At 44.1% G+C, this 21,761-nt stretch overlaps 1 protein-coding gene across 1 annotated transcript; it reads right to left on the reverse strand.

Moving 5' to 3' along the window:
* Positions 1–10,802: 10,802 nt before the first annotated feature.
* Positions 10,803–20,866, reverse strand: LOC123355338 (trefoil factor 2-like). Its single transcript, XM_044997723.1, has 5 exons — positions 20,785–20,866; positions 18,765–18,911; positions 16,619–16,765; positions 14,784–14,930; positions 10,803–10,810 (listed from the first exon to the last, which is right to left on the reverse strand). The coding sequence occupies exons 1-5, from the start codon at positions 20,864–20,866 to the stop codon at positions 10,803–10,805; spliced, it is 531 nt and encodes a 176-aa protein (XP_044853658.1).
* Between the last annotated feature and the right edge of the window lie 895 nt (positions 20,867–21,761).

Here is a 21,761-nt window from a genome sequence, read left to right on the forward strand (position 1 = left end):
TCACAACACTCTACAAGGCAGCAGGAAAGGAGTGAGGGCAGACAGAGACAAGCACCCTGTGTGTGAGAGAAAAAAACGTGTATTTCCCTTTTAAGTAGCTAACTCCAGGCTTAAGTACACTGCCTTGTTAATTAAATGAGCTTGCTGAGACGGTAGCTACTGCCTAGAAGCTCCCTCCCTCCATCGTGTGTCCCTCCTGCTCTATGGAAGATGGGGTAAGCAGGGTGCAGGAGCAGGGGAGAGGGGGAGACACCCTGACATTAGCCCCCCTTTTCCCCCCTCACCCTGTAAAGCAAGCAGGTGTCTCTGGAAGCAGCTCCAAGGCAGAGGGCAGGAGCAGCACATCGCAGTGAGGGGTGGGACAGCTGCTGCACAGGGAACTTAGGAGAGTAGGGAGCTGATAGGGGGGCTGCCGGTCCACCCTGGTTCCAACCAACCACCAGCTAGCTGCAATGGAATGCTCTTCCTGCAAGCAGTGGACAAAACAGGCGGCTTCCAAATGACATTAGAAGGGAGCATTGCACAACTTTAAATGAGCATGTTCCCTAATTGATCAGCAACTTAACATCGAAACAACATTAACCGGGACGACTTTAAGTGAGGAGTTACTGTACAGTCCTATTAAATGTATATTTAGGAGTACATTCCCTTCTTGTTGCACGGGGAGTGACTTGCATAAACCATGCATGTTAAGCTAAGAACAGCACAGGGCTATCAATCTGATTAAAATAAAATCAACCTCAACCTTCATTCAGAAGAAAAAGTGAACTCTGAAACTTTAGTGACCAGATGCTTAACACAATTAATATTAACAATGGGGAAGGAACAAAAGCCAGAATAGGGAACGTGCACCTTAAAGAATATTCAAGTAACATAGGACAGGTCTACACTTGAGTACAGCCACTACATGTCCCCCAGCATAGGTATAAACAGCAATGGAGCCAGTGAGGCACTGCTTAGAGGTGAATAGAATAGACACATGCCAGAACCATAGAATAATAGAAGATTAGGGTTGGAAGGGACCTCAGGAGGTCATCTAGTCCAACCCCCTGCTCAAAGCAGGACCAACCCCAACTAAATCATCCCAGCCAGGGCTTTGTCAAGCTGGGCTTTAAAAACCTCTAAGGATGGAGATTCCACCACCTCCCTAGTTAACCCATTCCAGTGCTTCACCACTCTCTTAGTGAAATAGTTTTTCTTAATATCCAAGCTAGACCTCCCTCACTGCAACTTGAGACCATTGCTTCTTGTTCTGTCATCTGCCACCACTGAGAATAGCCTAGCTCCATCCCCTTTGAAACCGCCCTTCAGGTAGTTGAAGGCTGCTATCAAATTCCCCCTCATTCTTCCACAGACTAAATAAGCCCAATTCCCTTAGCCTCTCCTCATAAGTCATGTGCCCCAGCCCCCTAATCATTTTCGTTGCCCTCTGCTGGACTCTTTCCAATTTGTCCACATCCTTTCTGTAGTGGGGGGCCCAAAACTGCATGCAATACTCCAGATGTGGCCTCACCAGTGCGAAATAGAGGGGAATAATCACTTCCCTTGATCTGCTGGCAATGCTCCTACTAATGCAGCCCAATATGCCATTAGCCTTCTTAGCAACAAGGGCACACTGTTGACTCATATCCAGCTTCTCATCCTCTGTAACCCCTAGGTCCTTTTCTGCAGAACTGCCGCTTAGCCAGTCGGTCCCCAGCCTGTAGCAGTGCATGGGATTCTTCTGTCCTAAGTGCAGGACTCTGCACTTGTCCTTGTTGAGCATATTCCCCTACCCAAGCAGTGCCTCCCATCTCCCACTGCCTTTCCCCGGCTGGAGCCTTTCCCCTGCTACAGCAGTAGGGTGGGTGAGGTCCCAGTGGACTGGAGAAGGGCAAACATGACACCCTTTTTCAAAAAAGGAAATAAAGAGAACCCAGGGAATTATAGATCAGTCAGCCTAACTTTGATGCCTGAAAAGATAGTAGAACAAGTTATTAAACAATCAATCTGTAAGCACTTAGAGGATAATAGGATTATAAGGAACAGCCAACATGGATTTGTCAAGAAAAAATCATTGCAAACCAACCCAAATGTCCTTCTTTGACAGGGTTATTTGTTTATGGATTGGGGGCGGGGGAGAAGGAAAGGGGAGAAGTAGATGTGATATATCTTGATTTTAGTAACACTTTTCACACATCCTCATAAACATGACATTCTCATAAACAAACTAAGTAAATATAGTCTAGATATAATTACTATAAAATGAGCGCAAACCTGGTTGAAAAAAAATGTACTTAAAGAGCAGTTATCAATGTATCACTGTCAAACTAGGAGAACATATTTAGTGGGGCATCACATAGTGGGCTGTCCTGAGACTGGCACTATTCAATATTTTCATTAATAACTGGGATAATGGAGTGGAGAGTGTGATGGGTTCAGTCACAGAGCCCCCCTTGGGACTGTCACCTGACATGCTGAAACTACCTCTGAGCCTGTTTCCCCTGATGGCTTGGGACTTCAGTACCTTGCCTTGTTGAGCAAGACAGTGCTACTCTGCTGCAACACAGACCCAGGTCTGAAACCCCCACCTCCCCCCAAAGCTGCAGGCTTTAATTGAAAACCAGTAGGTATTCCTGTCTCTAGCACCCAGACACCAGCTCCCAATGGGATCCAAACCCCAAATAAATCTGTTTTACTCTGTATAAAGCAATTTCAGGCATTGTTGGGGTATGTTGTCCATAATCTGCCAGATGGGAAGCTGGATGAAAGAAGACGACCTTCACATGGTTCACCCTGTTAAGTGGAAAACCACAACTAAAGTCATCAAACTGGCAACTGAATGTTGATTGTCAGTCAAAAGACCAACAAAATAATAAGTATAAGTAATAAATAAGTAAGTAACTGATTAAAAGATAGGAAACAAAGGGTAGGAATAACTGGTCAGTTTTCACAAAGGAAATAGATAAATAGCAGGGTATCCCAGTGCTGTTCAACACATTCATAAATGATCTAGAAAAAGGGGTAAATAGTGAAGTGGCAAAGTTTGCAGACAATACAAATTTACTCAATATAGTTACGCCAAAAACTGACTGCAAAGATTTACAAAGGGATCTGTAGCAGCATGACACCCACTTCTTGCGAGTGCCCCCTTCTGGTAGGGTGTATCTGCAGTTTTTTCAATTTCCTCCACTCATGTTGCCCCCTGTCAGCAGCTGCGCGTGTCAGGCAGGCTTTTGGTGACTCAGCCCTTTCACAGTCCATGTGAGAAACTAAAGAAAACAACCTCCTTCCAGGGTATACTGTCCAACCGGGCCTATTTCAAAGTCCTCAGTAATGTCCTGCAGCTCCTCCTTGTCTCAGTCCCTTCACAGTCCAACAGGGCCCATTGCAATACCTTTCCACTGGCAACATCTCTGTAGCCCTGCCTGGGCTCTGGACCTCAGTCTGACCAACAGGGCCTATCTCAGTACCCTAGTTGGCCAGCTTACTTGCAAAGGTTCCTACTCTGGGAGGGAACAGCACCCCTAGGGCTTCCTATCTGGTGACTCTTCAGCTGCCCTTTAGTCCTCTGACTCTGGATCTCCAGCTGGGTCAGTCTCAGTTCAACCCCCCTTCCAAGGGGTTTACAGTTCCATAAACAGTCCTTTTCCTGGGCGTGTCTAAACTTCCTTCTCTCAGGTCACAACCACTTCCCCAATAGCTGTTGGAGGGCACCTGGGCCCACCCACTACTTTGAACCCCAACCCAGGAAGCCTCTAAGTCAGGCCTGCACAACTCAAAGCGGCGAGGGCCATATTACTCCAAAGAAAACAGCTGAGGGACGAAATCCCCCCGGTGCCACTGAACCCCCCCAGCGCCGCCCAGCCCCCTGAAACAACCTTCCTCTCAAGTGCTGCCAGCCCCGTGGAAACAAACCCTCCTTCCCCAGCGCCGCCCCACCAAAACCGGTATTGAACCTTGGTAATATGTTATGGCGGGCCCCTAAGGTAGTATAATTAAGGTAAAAGAAAAATGTCTTTTTGCTAGAAGTAGAATAAGATCTTCCCCCCACTTTGTAATCAGTTGCCCTGTTGAATGAATGAGGTGTGACTGAGGAAGGTGTGGAAGGCAGCACCTCCAGACAGCTGCAGGTCAGAACATGTAGGGATAAAATGAGAAAGGCCAAAAGCCACGTAGAGTTGGAACTTGCAAAGGGAATTAAAACCAATAGGAAAAGGTTCTATAGCTATATAAATTAGAAGAAAACAAAGAAAGAAGAAGTGGGACCGCTAAACACTGAGGATAGAATGGAGGTTAAGGATAATCTAGGCATGGCCCAATATCTAAACAAATACTTTGTCTCAGTCTTTAATGAGGCTAATGAGGTGCTTAGGGATAATGGTAGGATGACAAATGGGAATGAGGATATGGAGGTAGATATTACCACATCCGAGGTAGAAGCCAAACTCGAACAGCTTAATGGGACAAAATCGGAGAGCCCAGATAATCTTCATCCAAGAATATTAAAGGAACTGGCACATGAAATTGCAAGCCCATTAGCAAGAATTTTTAATGAATCAGTAAACTCAGGGGTTGTACTGTACGACTGGAGAATTGCTAACATAGTTCCCTTTTTTAAGAAAGGGGAAAAAAGCGATCCAAGTAACTATAGGCCTGTTAGTTTGACATCTGTAGTATGTAAGGTCTTGGAAAAAAATTTGAAGGAGAAAGTAGTTAAGGACATTGAGGTCAATGGTAATTGGGACAAAATACAACATGGTTTTACAAAAGGTAGATCGTGCCAAACCAACCTGATCTCCTTCTTTGAGAAGGTAACAGATTTTTTAGACAAAGGAAACGCAGTCAATCTAATTTACCTTGATTTCAGTAAGGCAGTTTGATATGGTTCCACATGGGGAATTATTAATTAAATTGGAAAAGATGGGGATCAATATGAAAATTGAAAGGTGTATAAGGAACTGGTTAAAGGGGAAACTACAATGGGTTGTACTGAAAGGTGAACTGTCAGACTGTAAGGAGGTTACTAGTGGAGTTCCTCAGGGATCAGTTTTGGGACCAATCTTATTTAATCTCTTTATTACTGACCTTGGCACAAAAAGTGGGAATGTGCTAATAAAGTTTGCAGATGACACAATGCTGGGAGGTATTGCTAACACAGAGAAGGACCGGGATATCATACAGGAAGATCTGGATGACCTTGTAAACTGGAGTAATAGTAATAGGATGAAATTTAATAGTGAAAAGTGCAAGGTCATGCATTTAGAGATTAACAACAAGAATTTTAGTTATAATTTGGGGCCACATCAGTTGCAAGTAACAGAGGAGGAGAAGGACCTCGGAGTATTGGTTGATCACAGATGACTATGAGCCGCCAATGTGATATGGCCGTTAAAAAAGCTAATGCAGTGTTAGGATGCATCAGGCGAGGTATTTCCAGCAAAGATAAGGAGGTGTTAGTACCGTTATACAAGGCAATGGTGAGGCCTCATCTGGAATACTGTGTGCAGTTCTGGTCTCCCATGTTTAAGAAGGATGAATTCAAACTGGAACAGGTACAGAGAAGGGCTACTAGGATGATCCGAGGAATGGAAAACCTATCATATGAAAGGAGACTCAAAGAGCTTGGCTTGTTTAGCCTAACCAAAAGAAGGCTGAGGGATAAATATTAGGGAGGGAGAGGAATTATTTAAGCTTAGTACCAATGTGGACACAAGAACAAATGGATATAAACTGAACACTAGGAAGTTTAGACTTGAAATTAGACGAAGGTTTCTAACCATTAGAGGAATGAAGTTCTGGAACAGCCTTCCAAGGGGAGTAGTGGGGGCAAAAGACATATCTGGCTTTAAGACTAAGCTTGATAAGTTTATGGAGGGGGATGGTATGATGAGATTTTGGCAATTCATTTGGCAATTGATATTTGATTATCAGCAGGTAAGTATGTCCAGTGATATGTGATGGGATGTTAGATGGGGTGGGATCTGAGTTACTACAGAGAATTCTTTCCTGGGTGCTGGCTGGTGAGTCTTGCCCATATGCTCAGGGTTTAACTGATCGCCATATTTGGGGTCAGGAAGGAATTTTCCTCCAGGGCAGATTGGCAGAGGCCCTGGAGGTTTTTCGCCTTCCTCTGCAGCATGAGGCACGGGTCACTTGCTGGAGGATTCTCTGCAGCTTGAGGTCTTCAAACCACGATTTGAGGACTTCAGTAACTCAGACATAGGCTAAGTGTTTGCTACAGGAGTGGATGGGTGAGATTGTGTGGCCTGCATTGTGCAGGAGGTCGGACTAGATGATCATAATGGTCCCTTCTGACCTTAAAGTCTATGAGTCTATGAGTCTATGAAAGGGGATGGGAGCCAGACCAGATCAATAGAACAAGTCAGCCACCGACTCGTAGCTCGCCACCTCAGACCCCCACCACCCCGCCACCCGCTCACCTCCTCAGCCCCCCACCTCCCCAGCTTGCCTGTCCCCCCACTTGCCTTCTCAGCCCCCACTTCCTCGGCTCGCCTACTCACCCCCTGCCACTGCCTGCCCGCTCAACTCCTCAGCCCCCCACCCCCCCAGCCAGTGATGAGCTGTCAAAATCTTAACTGGTTCCCTCCTCACCCCATGAGGGGGTCGTGCCCCCCCCAGGACTCCTGCCCTATCCAACCCCCCACGTTCCTTGGTGCCCCCCCCCGGGACCCCTTCCCCATCCACCTCCCTTCCCTGTCCCCTGACTGCCCTCCGCCACCCCATCCAACCTCTGCCTCCTTCCTGATGGCTCCCTTGGGACCCTTGCCCCCATTCAACCCCCCTATTCCCCACCCTCTGACCGCCCCGACCCCTATCAACCCACTCACCCCTGACCACCCCTCTGAACTCCCCTGCCCGCTATCCAACCCCCCCACTCCATGCTCCCTTATTGCACTGCCTGGAGGTGGCTGGCGGCACTACAGCCACGCCGCTCAGCTGGAGCCGGGCCACGCCGCCGCCGTGCAGCACCTGGAGCACCGGGTCAGGCCGAGCTTGCAGACCCCCCGTTTTCTGCAAATCAGCTGTTTGCACGGGAAGCCTGGGAGGCCTCTGAAGCGGTGCGGCAGCTTCACGCTCAGGCCTCAGGGAGATGGAGGCAGAGGTGAGCTAGGGCGGCGGGCGTGAGGAAGGCTGCCCGCGCCGCAGCCGGTAACCTGGGGAATGCACAAGGGAACCACTCCCCTCCCCAGCTCATCTCCGCCTCCGGAGATGATATAAATCCATGGGATGTCCACACATTGAATACTGTGCGCTATTCTGGTCATTCCATCTCAAAAAAGGTATTAGAATTTTAAAAAGTACAAAGAAGGGCAACAAAAATGACTAGATGTATGGAACACCTTCCATATGATGAGAGTTTAAGACAACTGGGACTGTTCAGTTTAAAGACAACTAAGGGCCAGGAATATGGTAGAAGTCTATAAAATCATGAATGGTGTGAAGAAAGTGAATGTGGAAGTGTTATTTACCCCTGCACATGACACAAGTACCAGGGATCACCCAATGAAATTAATGGGCGGCAGGTTTAAAACAAACAAAAGGAAGTACATCTTCACACAACACACAGTGAACTTGTGGAACTTGTTGCCAGGGGATGTTGTGAAGGCCCAAACTATAACAGTATTAAAAAAAAGAATTAGATAAGTGCATGGAAGACAGTTCCATCAATAGCTATTAGTCAAGATAGTCAGGGACACAACCCCATGCTCCAGGTGTCCTTAAGCCTCTGACTGCTAGAAGCTGGGATTGGACCAGGCACCAGCTACTGTCACAAGGCGGGATGCTGGGCTAGATGGACCGTTGGTCTGACCCAGTGTGGCCATTCTGATGTTCTTATTATGGGGACCCAGTAGAGTGGGGCTCCACCTATGTCTGGTTCCCCCTGTGGTGTGAGCTTAGCTTGTGCCAAGGGCAGAAGTTGAAGCAGGTCTTCTGCTGTTCTGACTTCCCCTGGTGTGAGCGGTCAGGGATCAGGGAGTTGCAGCCAGCTTTCTGAGGCCACCACTCCCCATTATGCAGCACAGACAAAGTGGAGAATCAGGGATATAATTTTGGAAGGAAGAGGAAACATTCGGAATATTAAAAACAAACTGGTATGCAACACACCATTTATATATTTTATTTGGATTTATTGAAAATGATAAACAGTTGCCCAATATTAAACCAGTGAAGAGGATTTTTTTTAAAAATGAGTTGGTACCCAAACCCCATCCCCATCCAGTAATTAACTGTGTCATTGTATAAGACAGGAATGATCTGGAAATCAAAATTATTATAGAGTAGAAATCGCAAGATTTAAACACATTCCTTCGTCAATACAGTTGAACCCGGTTATGTTGCCGGCCTAGGGGTTTGCCAAAAAGCGTCGAGATAACCGATGATCGAGATAAACGAAAACCAATATGGCAGCAATATATTAACATGTGCTTGAAATTTCTTTATGTACATGATGTGCGTTAATAAATGAGATGAAGCGTTCGGCATGCTATAAAAATGTACATACATGTTTGCTAACAACAAAAGGCATATGTGCACCAACTAACAGCAGAGATTTACCAGTATACAATACAAACCACCGTCGATTCTCGATACAAACTTTTATTATATTCTCCAACATTGCAAACACAAAGATCGCTCACAAAATCACAAAATCACAAAAAACGTGCGGGGTGTAGTTCGTTTTTACAAAAAGCTAACCAGTGTCAAAATTAAATTCGCGAGTCATTTCACTCTGACACAGCTCTGAAAAGTATCGTACACGCGGTTACTATGGTTTCTTTACAAAGTCTAAAATGCTTTGTTGCTTTTTGCCTTTAACAGTCTGCTTGAAAACAAATGCTTCAATATTATTTATGCTGTCTAAAACAGTTTCCTCTCCTACAAAAGAACCATACCGTCGAATTTTCTGTAGCATTTCTACCACCTCACCAGCTGAGGGAATTGGTTCCAAATCTTCGTCCGCATCTTCTTCATCTTCTTTGTCATTGCCGCATGCAGATGTGCTTGCCTGTGCTGACTGCACACTTGATACAATGTCTTCATCGGTGATCACGCCATCAGTAACGACGTCTTTGTCGATTTCTATGTAATCTCGGAATTCCTGGACAGTGATGGCTAACTCCTGTGCCTCCTCTTCCAAGATAGCATCTGTAAGGCTTGATTTTCCCGCCACTTCCGCGAGTTCTTCTGTGGCTGCACGGCACTGTGCCTGAAACTCATCACCGGAAATATCATGAATGACGCAGTGCATCCAGCAGTTTGAGATTGTTTCCTTCTTCACGTCATTCCAGGCTGATCTCAGGAAGTTCATTGCATCTAGAAGGGAAGGGGTGTACTGTGCCTTCTTTTCATCATGGAGCAGGTATTGGTGCATCAACATTTTCCTGTAGTACACCTTAAGCACTTGGATTATCCCCTGGTCCATTGGTTGGAGCTTACTCGTTGTGTTAGGTGGGAGGTAAAAGATCTTAATGGCCTTGAGACCAGGAACATCCGGATGAGCTCTACAGTTGTCCACGATCAGTGCCACCTTCCTTTTCTCTGCTTGGAACTTCCTGTCCCACTTTTTCACCCATGCACTGAATAGATCTCCTGTGATCCAGGCGCTTGGCTGGCCATCGTAATCACATTGGAGAACTTTGGTCTGCTTAAAGCATCTGGGATTCTTGGACTTTCCTATAACGTAGAGCGGGAGTTTTTGGCTTCCATCCATGTTAGCAGCAACTAGCACTGTAAGTCGGTCCTTCGACTTTTTTCCACCGTGACAAGCCTCCCCACGAAACGCCATAATCTTGTCTGGAAGGCATTTCCAAAACACCCCAGTTTCATCAGCATTAAAAATGTTCCGAGTCTCATAGGTATCCAAAATTGTGCGCATTTGAGTCTTCAGCCATGAATCCACTTGTTCCTGTTGAACCGCAGCGCTCTCTCCACAAATTGCTTTGAAGACAATGTTGTGCCTCTTTTTGAAACGATCCAGCCACCCCTGACTTGCTTTAAAGTCAGGGTGTCCTAGCTTTGCAGCAAGGATGTCCGCCTTCTCCATCAGCAAGGGACCATTGACGGGAAGGTTTGTTGCTCGTGTATTTGTGAACCATTGAAACAGTGCATCGTCGACATCTTTGTGCTCAGCCACTCTAAGTTTTTTTCTTGCTGGATCAAAGACAGACTTCTCGTACATTTGCTTTTTCACGTCGGCCTTCTTTTTCCATCCTGAAATGGTGTTTGCTGGAATGCCATGCTGACGACTAAGGTCTGCCGGTTTTGTTCCTTTTTCTAGCTGCAGTATGATTTCATACTTTTTCTCTATTGACTGATTGTCCAGTTTTCTCTTAACACCTCCAGACATTTTTAGAAGGGAAAAAATAAACAGAATAGCTACAGCATGTTATCCTTCAGACAAGATCAACAAGAGTGAGTGAACTGGCATGGGAGTGAACGACCATACGGACCATGATCACGTGCTACGTGAACTCAGCACATGCGCAGTGAACCAAGTACGATCATTTTTATTTATATACTAATATATAAGATGCACGATTGGTCATGGGGATCGAGATAACGGACGTTAAGTGGCAAATTTGGCCCTCTTTTGTGCTCGAGATATTAGGGTATGACGACATAAAAGAACTGACATAACCGATGAGAAAATGCTAAGACAAAGAGAGAATTTGGCGGTTCCACTTCTAAAACGTCGACTTAATACGATTGGCAAGTTAACCGAGGTCGAGATAAATGGGTTCGACTGTAGTTCTATTGACAGAGAAGTTCCTGGTGTATGTTTCTGGGGTAGATTTTCTTTAAGAATCTGAGGGTAGAAAAAAAAGAGAAAACCAATATTTTAGAGTCAGATTTTCCCATCAAGTCTACAGGTCAATGAAAAGTATTTTTCTGAATCTTAAAGCAGCAAAGCTGTGACAAATTGAGAGGTGTATATCAGGCAATTGTTCAACACAACAGTCCCCTTCTACACATCCTCAGATGACTGTACACAGTTCAGTTGGTCTAATAGAAGGAGTGTATCAAGATTTTCTTTTTCTTTAGTTCTGTTATACCCAGGAGGTGAGTAAGATCAGAGCAGAGGCCCTGACAGTGGCAGTTGCATAAAGGCTGGGATGCCACAACTGGAATCTGCACCAACTTTTTGTGCCTTTCATCTGAGATTTGTGCTGATGGCTACTGGAGGACACAGGATCCTAGCTGTAGAGGGCCAGCAGCAGAACAATATATCAGTATATATCAGGGGTCGGCAACCTGTGGCACGCGTGCCAAAGATGGCACGTGAGCCGATTTTTAATGGCATGCTGCTGTCTGCTATAGTCCTGGCAGGCAGCAGCATGCCATTAAAAATCCTGCCCAGCCCGGCCCGGCCCGCTCTTCTCTGCCCTCCGCCCCCTTGCCCCCACCCGCGGGGGCAGGGGGCAAAAGCTTGGTCCTGCCAGCTCCCCTGCCTCTTCCCGCAGTGTGCTGGGTTCCTGCCCCTCCTCCTCCTCTCTGACCCTCCCTCTCTGCCAGCCGATCAGCTGATGGCCCTTGCTAGGGAAGGGCTGGGGGACGAGTGGAGTCAGTGTGCTCGCTGCTTCTGGAGGAGGCAGAGAAGAAGCGGGGGCAGGGCTTGGGGAAGGGGGGCATATCCCCTCCAGCCCCCTGCCGTGAGCACCCCACGATCCCAGTCCACAGCCCCAGCCCTCTGCTCTGACCTCCCGCACACACACCCAGCCCTCTGCCCTGAGCCTGCAGCCCCGCACACACACCCAGCCCTCTGCTTGACTCCTTCACTGCCCCCCCCACGACCCTAGCCCTGTCTCTGGCACCCCCACACATACCCAGGCCCTCCATACTCCATATCCTGACATCTGGCTGCACCCCCCTCACATGCCCCCAGCCTTCTGCCCTGACTCTTGCACCCTCCCACACCCCATGCACCCCCCACATCCTGACTCTTGCACTCCCCACATCCCCATCCCCACCCTGAGCACCAAACGGGAGCTCCTGCATCTCCCCCACACATTCCCACCTGAACCCCTTGCACTAAATGGGAGCTGCCCAGGTAAGCGCTCCACACCCAAACCTCCTGCCCCAATCCTGAGCCCCCTCCCTCATTCTAGCTCCTGGGCCAGACCCTGCACCCCAACCCCCAGCCTGCTCCTTCACCCCCAGCCCTGTGCTCAGTGCACCCCCACCCTCAGCTCGGTGCAGAGAGAGAGGAACAGAATGTGCCAGAACCAGGGAGAAGGTAGGTACCCACTGTATGTGGGCAGGGCCGGGACCCCAGACTGGCAGCGGGGTGAGCGGGACCGGCAGCTGGGATCCTGGCTAGCAGGAGCCGGCAGATGGAACCCCTGAGCCGCAGCGGACTGAGCCGCTCAGCCCACTGCTGGTCTGGGGTCCCGGCCGCAGGCCCCGCTCAGTCCGCTGCTGGCCTAGGTGAATGGAACTCCAGACCAGCAGCGGGCTGAGCAGGCCGGCGGCATGAGATCAACATTTTAATTTAATTTTAAATGAAGCTTCTTAAACATTTTGAAAACCTTGATTATTTTATAATACAACAATAGTTTAGTTATATAGTATATAGACTTATAGAGAGAGACCTTCTAAAAATGTTAAAATGTATTACCGGCACATGAAACCTTAAATTAAAGTGAATAAATGAAGACTTGGCATAGCACTTCTGAAAAGTTGCCGACCCCTGGTATCTATCATATGCACATAAACCAATACAGGAAGATGAAACAAATGTATGTCATATATCTGCATAGGGAAGAGATAACTGAGATGCCCATACAATATTCTCTATTTTTCAGGTTAATGAAGATGAAAAAATCACTACAGCTAGCTGAAAAGTTATTCTAATGCTAAACCATGACTTTTTTTACCTTTTTTTTTACTATTCTCCCTACTTTCAAGTTTCCAACCAGCAGTAAAGCTGGTCAATTAAAATGTTCATGAAAACATTTAGATTTTTAATCTAAATTAAATTAAATTAAGACTGGTATTTTTGAAGACCAATATTGGGAGTCATATTTTTCATTAATGTAATCCTCTTAGCTAACGTAAGACACAGGACTTCCACACACTTTTGGTTAAAGAAGGAAGCTAACAGTGTTTGTTTATAAAGTTCTGCTTTTCTGGGGATAGTCACTGCAAAGGAAGGGAGTGCTAAGAGTGAGATTTTCTGTACTATGTGTGTTGAATTGACCTGTCTGGACTACTGGATATTTATTATTCTTGTCTCACTTGATATTATCATTCATCAACGGGATATAAAGTGTTAATAAATGAACACTAGATGTTATGAGCATGTTACAAACAGGATTAGTGTTATGGATGGGTTATAAACACATCAGTAGAAGTTGTTATAAGCCATGGTTGTAAACAAACTAATGACCTGTTTGCCTCCAACAAGTTCTAAAAACGGATTAACCCTTGGTAATTTATTAAACCTTTATAAATCATTTATGAATGGAATGTTAATGCAAAGGATGAGCATTAGTCCACTAGTCTTAAAAATTATGTGGTTCCAGTTTAGGCTGCCACCTGAAATACACTCTGGTCATCAAAATCCTGAGAATAAAGTTGAAGTCTGTTGTGCATTAGGGACTAAGGCAGTTTCTGACAAAGATTTGTCTTCACAGATGTACAGATTCACAGGCTGAATGGCCAAAAGGCTCCATTAAAATCTTCTTTGTAACGTAGGCCCTGGAATTTCACCTAGTGATCCCTTCATTGAGTCCAATAAAAAGCAGAGTGTGGACAGCTATACTTGATTTAAAAGACTGCAAGTGATAAAACATTTACTGCATCTCTTGGTAAATCTCTTTCAGTGGTTAATACCATCGCTATTCAAAATTCACACCTTATTTCCAGTTTCAATTTTTCAGGCTTCAGTTCCAGCCACTGGATCTTGCTATTCTTTTGTCTGCCAGATTAGAGAAATCTACCACGTTACAGGTGATGCAGAGTGTAACTTTAGGAGAGTGACCTGCTGGGTTTCCTGGCCTGAAAAGGGAAACTACATTTTGGGAGAGAGGTTTACTGAGAAGGGACCAGAGGCTGCCCATTTACTAACCATTTGCTGACGATGCTTCTAATTATTGGGCATGAGACTACTAAAGGAAAGGTTTGATCATTTCTTTGAACTTTCATTGGTGAAGATACAAATACTATGGTTTCCTATTTGGCAGCCAGTAAGTCTGCAAGAGAACAAAAGTCTGACGTAGGGAGGGAACACTGGAAACCAATAATATTTCACATTGATACATGGCCTGGCTTTGAGTAGGGAATGAAGTACTAGGGAACACTTTTGATGCTTGCATTAAAGCTGGTCACAAAAAATTGTTAAAATGTTTTCCAATAAAAATGTTCATGGAAAACATTTAGATTTTTAATCTAAATAACATTAAATGAAATTTCCTATTGATGTTAACGGGAGCTGGCTCATGCGGTATCTAAGGGTATCCTCTTCACATTAGGCATTATTGGATATGTTGAGTCAGGCACACATGGTCCACTAAACCATGAGATTGGACTAGGACTAGTACAGGGAACCAATAAAGGATGAACCACACTGGGCAGCATGTGATACTGTGAGTGTGTATAAGAGAGAAAGATAAGAAAATAAAGGAAGAGACCATGAAGTTCTGTCAAAAAGCGATTTGCCAGCATCACACAAACCATAACGCAGGCCGGGGAGAAAACAAGCATCATTCTTCACTTCCATTAGTTTCATATATTCAAGTAATGGGATATTTATAGACATTTCATAGATAGATGTATGTTACCTTTTTTGAGGTGAGGATAGAAACACCACGGAACACCTGTGTATCTTGCATCAAAACAACATCCCTTAGTTACGCATTCTTTTACTGAAATGCCTGCATAACCACAGTCCTTTCTTTCTTTTACGTTCATACCACATTCACCTGTACCTGTTAAAGACAAAGTCCAAGATTTTGTGTTTTGTCCTATTCATGGTTACTTTTCAGTACTCTGCTCATTGAAATTTTTAGCTTAATAGTGGTGTCATTTATCTCCTATGCTTTCAAAAGTTGAAATTTATAGCTCTCTCAATATAGAATCCCCCAAATTTAAATATCCTACCAGTAGAAATACCAGTAAATTAAGAAATGAAATCTCAGTTCTTGCAAGTAAAACCTGACAAACTATAATACTGTAGAGTGGGATTTTACAGAGGGCCTTAGAGAGTTGGGTGCCCAGCTCCAATAGTTTAGTGCATAGGAATGTCAATCGCAGTCAGTAGAGGTGAGTGTTGAAATCTTACTCTTCTCAATTCCAGTGTAATCCACCTTCCAACACTAAACTACAAGTATTGAGCACCACCCTTCCACTCACAGCAGAACACAAGGCCTGATACAGCGGAAATGTGAAACGTCATGCCAAATCCAGGACGCTTGAGAGCTCTGCTACTTTCTTTTCCTGCCTGGAACCCACACAGTACAGTTTTCCCAGGAAAGTTCCTGTTCAGAGTAGTTTACCTGCTCCCATGGCTCACACTAAGTCTGGTTTTCTTGAAGACAAATATTGGAGTCATCTTTCTCAATACTGAAATCCCGTTGGCTAACGTAAGACACGGGACTTCCAAACACTCTTGGTTAAAGAAGGAAGATAAGAGTGTTGGTTATGCTTGTTTGGGGATAGTCATTGCAAGGGAAGGGAGTGCTAAGAGTGAGTTTTTCTGTACTATGTGTGTTGAATTGACCTGTCTGGACTACTGGATATTTATTATTCTGGTCTTACTTGATATTAAGTTTTCATTTATGCATGGCATATAAAGTGTTAATAAATTAACACTAGCTATTATGCTCATGTTACAAAGGGGATTACTGTTATGGATGGTTATATACACCTCAGTAGAAGTTGTTATAATCCAAGGCTATGAATAAACTGATGACCTGTTTGGTTCCAACAGTTTCTAAAAATGGACTAATGCTTGGTAATTTATTAACCATTTATAAAACATTTATGAAAGGAATGTTAATATAAGGGATGTCCATTAGTCCACTAGCCTTAAAAATTATGTGATTTCAATTTAAGTCACCACCTGAAATATGTAGTGGTTGTGCGTTAGGAACTAAGGCAGTTTCTGACAAAGATTTCCCTCCACAGAGGAACAGGTTCACAGGCTGAATGGCAATGTGAATGCTGGTGAAAGTGCTATCTTGGAGGGCTTGGCAACTTGTCACAGCAGCACAGTGTGAGGGGGAGCCGCAGGTGGTGGGTGAGAGGGCTCAGTGGTACCCAGTTCCAGGTGACACCCGGGGGGAACCTGACACAGTCCCCTCTCCACATTAGGCATTGTTGGATATTTTGAGTCAGGCACACATGGTCCACTAAACATGAGACTGGACTAGGACTAGTACAGAGAACCACTTAAGGATGAACCACACGGGGCAGCACGTGATACTGTGAGTGTGTAAAAGAGAGAAAGATAAGAAAATAAAGGAAGAGACCATGAACTTCTGTCAAAAGGGGATTTGCCAGCATCACACAAAGCATAACGGAGGCCGGGGAGAAAACAAGCATCATTCTCCACTTCCATTAGTTTCATATATTCCAGTAATGGGATAATTATACACATTTCATAGAGGTATGTTACCTGTTTTGAGGTGAGGATAGAAACACCACGGCACACCTGGGTATTTGTCATCAAAACAACATCCCTTATTTACGCATTCTTTTACTGAGATGCCTGCATAACCACAGTTCTTTCTTTCTTTTACCTTCATACCACATTCACCTGTACCTGTTAAAGACAAAGTCCAACATTTTGGGTATTGTCCTATTCATGGTTACTTTTCAGTACTCTGCTCATTCAAATTATTAGCTTAATAGCAGTGTCATTTATCTCCTACGCTTTCAGAAGTTGAAATTTATAGCTCTCTCGAAATGGAATCCCCTAAATTTAAACACCCTACCTGTATTAAAACTGGAAATTGTGAAATGATATCTCAGTTCTTACAAATAAAACCTGACAAACTATAATATTGTAGAGTGGGATTCTGAAGAGGGCCTTAGAGAGTTGGGTGCCCAGCTCTGATTGCTTTAGTGCATAGGAATGTCAGCTGCAGTTGGTAGACGTAAGAGTTGAAATCATGCTCTCCTCAATTCCAGTGTAATCCACCTTCTAACACTAAACTACAAGTATTGAGCTCCACCCTTCCACTCAGAGCAAAACACACAGCCGGATTCAGCAGAAATGTGACATGTCATGCCAAATCCAGCACGCTTGATAGCTCTGCTGCTTCCTTTTCCTGCCTGGAACCCGTACAGCACTGTTGACAGGAAAGTTCCCTTTCAGAGTAGTTTACCTGCTCCCATGGCTCACACTAAGGCTAAGTCTGGTATTCTTGAAGACAAATATTGGAGTCATCTTTCTCAATACTGAAATCCCGTTGGCTAACATAAACATTAAGTTGCAATGAAAAAGAAAAGGAAAAGAATGCCATGATTGTGTATTTTAAAATTCGAACCCTACAACAAATTGGTGACCCTAAAAAGGTCTGTTACTGCCTTGAAATCAGCCCAGTTACAGAATCTGGCTGAGGCATCTTTACCAAATGACTCACCAGCCCATTCCTTTCTGCTATTTAAAATGGGTGGCTGGCAGGATATGATCAAATTATGCACCAATACATTTAATACATGCTACATTATTATTCTTTATTCTTCATTCTTAATTATATGAAATACAAACATAAAATCCTACTACTACAGGTCTTCTAAAGACTCTTGGTTAAAGAAGGAAGCTAAGAATGTTGGTTTATAAAGTTCTGCTTCTCTGGGGATAGTCATTGCAAGGGAAGGGAGTGCTAAGAGTGAGTTTTTCTGTACTATGTGTGTTGAATTGACCTGTCTGGACTACTGGATATTTATTATTCTGGTCTTACTTGATATTAAGTTTTCATTTACGCATGGCGTTTAAAGTGCTAATAAATGAATACTAGATATTATGCACATGTTACAAAGAGGATTACTGTTATGGATGGTTATATACACCTCAGTAGAAGTTGTTATAATCCAAGGCTATGAATAAACTGATGACCTGTTTGGTTCCAACAATTTCTAAAAATGGACTAATGCTTGGTAATTTATTAACCATTTTAAACCATTTATGAATGGAATGTTAATATAAAGGATGCCCATTAGTCTACTAGCCTTAAAAATTATGTAGTTTCAATTTAAGCCGCCACCTGAAATACGTTGTGGTTGTGCGTTAGGAACTAGTTTCTGACAAAGATTTGCCTCCACAGATGAACAGATTCTCAGGCTGAATGGCAACGAGAATGCTGGTGAAAGTGCAATCTTGGAGGGCTTGGCAACTTGTCACAGCAGCACAGTGTGAGGGGGAGCCCCGGCTGGTGGGTGAGAGGGCTCAGTGGTACCCCAGTTCCAGGTGACACCCCGGGGGGAACCTGACACAGTACCCTCTCCACATTAGGCATTGTTGGATATTTTGAGTCAGGCACACACGGTCCACTAAACATGAGATTGGACTAGGACTAGTACAGGGAACCAATTAAGGATGAACCACACTGGGCAGCATGTGATACTGTGAGTGTGTATAAGAGAGAAAGATAAGAAAATAAAGGAAGAGACCATGAAGTTCTGTCAAAAGGGGATTTGCCAGCATCACACAAAGCATAACGGAGGCCGGGGAGAAAACAAGCATCATTCTCCACTTCCATTAGTTTCATATATTCCAGTAATGGGATAATTATACACATTTCATAGAGGTATGTTACCTGTTTTGAGGTGAGGATAGAAACACCAGGGTACATCAGGGTATTTTGCATCAAAACAACATCCCCTAGTTTCGCATTCTTTTACTGAAATGCCTGCATAACCACAGTTCGTTCTTTCTTTTACGTTCATAGCACATTCACCTGTACCTGTTAAAGACAAAGTCCAAGATTTTGTGTATTGTCCTATTCATGGTTAGTTTTCAGTATTCTGCTCATTCAAATTATTAGCTTAATAGCGGTGTCATTTATCTCCTAGGCTTTCAGAAGTTAAAATTCATAGCTCGCTCAATTTGGAATCTCCTAAATTTAAACACCCTACCCATATGGAAACTGGTATTCCTGAAGACAAATATTGCAGTCATCTTTCTCAATATTGAAATCCCGTTGGCTAACTTAAGACACAGGGCCTCCACATGCTCTTTGTTATAGAAGGAAGCTAAGAGTGTTGGTTTATAAAGTTATGCTTGTTTGGGGATAGTCACTGCAAGGGAAGGGAGTGCTAAGAGTTAGCTTTTCTGTACTATATGTGTTGAATTGACCTAACTGGACAACTGGATTTTTATTATTCTGGTCACACTTGATATTAAGTTTTTATTTATCAATGGCATATAAAGTGTTAATTAATGACTACTAAATATTATGTGCATGTTACAAACAGGATTAGTCTTATGGGTGGTTATAAACATATCACTAGAAATTGTTATAAGCCACAGTTATAAACAAACTAATGATCAGTTTGGCTCCAACAATTTGAAAAATGGATGAACCCTTTGTAATTTACTAACCCTTTATAAACCATTTATGAATGGGATGTTAATGTAAAGGATGACCATTAGTTCACTATATTAAAAATTTTGTTTTTTCAATTTAAACGCCACCTGAAATATTCTATGGTCATCAAAATCTGTGAATAAATTTGATGTCTGTTCTGCATTAGGAACTAAGACAAAGATTTGCCTCCACAGATGTACAGATTCACAGACTGAATGGCCGAAAGAATTTCATTAACATAGGCCCTAGAATTTCACTTAGTGCAGTGGTTCTGAAACAAGGGCCACCACTTTTTCAGTGAAAGCTCCTGGCGGGCTGGGCCGGTTTGTTTACCTGCCACTTCCACAGTTTCGGCCGATCACAGATCCCACTGGCCGTGATTCGCTGCTCCAGACCAATGTATTCTGTGGGAAGCGGTGGCCAGCACATCCCTTGGCCCGCGCCACTTTCCTTCAGTCTCCGTTGGCCTGGAGCGGTGAACTGCGGCCACTGGAAGCTGCTATCGGCCAAACCTGCGGATGCAGCAGGTAAAGAAACCGGCCCGGCCCACCAGGAGCTTTCCCTGAACAAGTGGCAGCCCTAGTTTGAGAACTACTGACTTAGTGATCCCTTCATCGAGCCCAATAACGAGCAGGGTGTAGACAGCTATACTTGATTTAAAAGACTGCAAGTGATACAAAATTTACTGCATCCCTTGGTAAATCTTACTGTGGTTAATTACCCTCACTATTCAAAATTCACACCTTATTTCCAGTTTGAATTTTTCAAGCTTCATTTCCATCCACGAGATCTTCGTATGTCTTTGTCTGCCAGATTAGAGAGATCTCTGGTATGACATTCCAGGAGAACTAGAGTGTTGACCTGCTGGGTTTCCTGGCCTGAAATGGGAAACTCTACATTTTGGGAGAGAGGTTCACTGAGAAAGGACAGAGGCTGCCCATTTAATAACAATTTCTGGATGATGCTTCTAATTACTGGGCATGAGTCGGTTTCTACTTCAGGAAAGGTTTGATCAGTTCTTAGAACTTCCATTGGAGAAGCTACAAATTCAACAGTTGCCTATTTGGCAACCAGTATCTCTGAGAGAAAAACTCTGATGTAGGGAAAGAACACTGGAAACCAAGAATATTTCCCATATATACATTACCTTGCTTTGAGTAGGGAATGAAGCATGGTCATATGAAGTCAATAGAAGTTTTGTATTGGCTCATACATCATCACCTTGGGATGAAATGTTAATTGTACTTACTTGGTATTTCACCTCCTTCAATCAGGATTCTGCATTCCAATACCAGGACAATCACCAGTAACCAAAACCCCTTCTCTTCCATTTCAGTTTGTAATCTTCAGCCTTTAGATTCTTCTGAAAAATTTAAATGTAGGATGAAAATCTTTCACATCTAGAGGGGCTCATTGCATATCCTCAGATATATCTGTGAATTAAAGGCTTGATCAAAAAGCTCATTGAAGTCAATGGAGCAAGGACAGGTCTGTCTCCCAAGATCTGTGAGAGTGAGGATCATCTTTCAAGACACAACTGCATTTGCTCCAATCCCTCAGACAGAGACATTCACCTACAAGATCTCTATTAGGCATTCTTAAAACTACAATACTCACCTGCTGAAGTGAAAAAACAGATTGATAGAGCCAGAAGAGTACCCAGAAGTCACCCACTACAGGACAGGCCCGACAAAGAAAATAACACAACGCCACTAGCTATCACCTTCATCCCCCAACTAAAATCTCTTCAGTGCATCATCAAAGATCTATAACCTATCCTGAAAGATGATCCCTCACTCTCACAGATCTTAGGAGACAGACCTGTCCTCACTTACAGACAGCCCCCCAACCTGAAGCAAATACTCATCAGCAACCACACCCCACAGAAAAAAAACACTAACTCAGCAACCTATCCTTGCAACAAAGCCCGATGCCAACTCTGTCCACATAGCTATTCAAGTGACATCATCATAGGATCTAACCACATCAGCCACACCATCAGGGGCTATTTCACCTGCACATCTACCAACGTGATATATGCCATCATGTGCCAGCAATGTCCCTCTGCCATGTAAATTGGCCAAACCAGACAGTCTCTATGCAAAAGAATAAATGGACATAAATCTGACATCAGGAATCATACCATTCAAAAACCAGTAGGAGAACACTTCATTCTCTCTGGTCACTCAGTAACAGATTTAAAGGTGGCAATCTTGCAACAGAAAA

Source organism: Mauremys mutica, chromosome 1, assembly GCF_020497125.1.
Source record: "Mauremys mutica isolate MM-2020 ecotype Southern chromosome 1, ASM2049712v1, whole genome shotgun sequence".
Classification (NCBI taxonomy): domain Eukaryota; kingdom Metazoa; phylum Chordata; order Testudines; family Geoemydidae; genus Mauremys; species Mauremys mutica.

What these genes read in the sequence shown, in the direction of transcription:
- LOC123355338 (XM_044997723.1), bottom strand. Translation starts at nt 20,866, where the DNA reads ATGGAAGAGAAGGGGTTTTGGTTACTGGTGATTGTCCTGGTATTGGAA. An exon ending in TGAAGGAGGTGAAATACCAA is followed by an intron (nt 18,912 to 20,784) that starts GTAAGTACAATT and finishes TGTCTTTAACAG; the next exon opens with GTACAGGTGAATGTGCTATG. An exon ending in CTATCCTCACCTCAAAACAG is followed by an intron (nt 14,931 to 16,618) that starts GTAACATACCTC and finishes TGTCTTTAACAG; the next exon opens with GTACAGGTGAATGTGGTATG.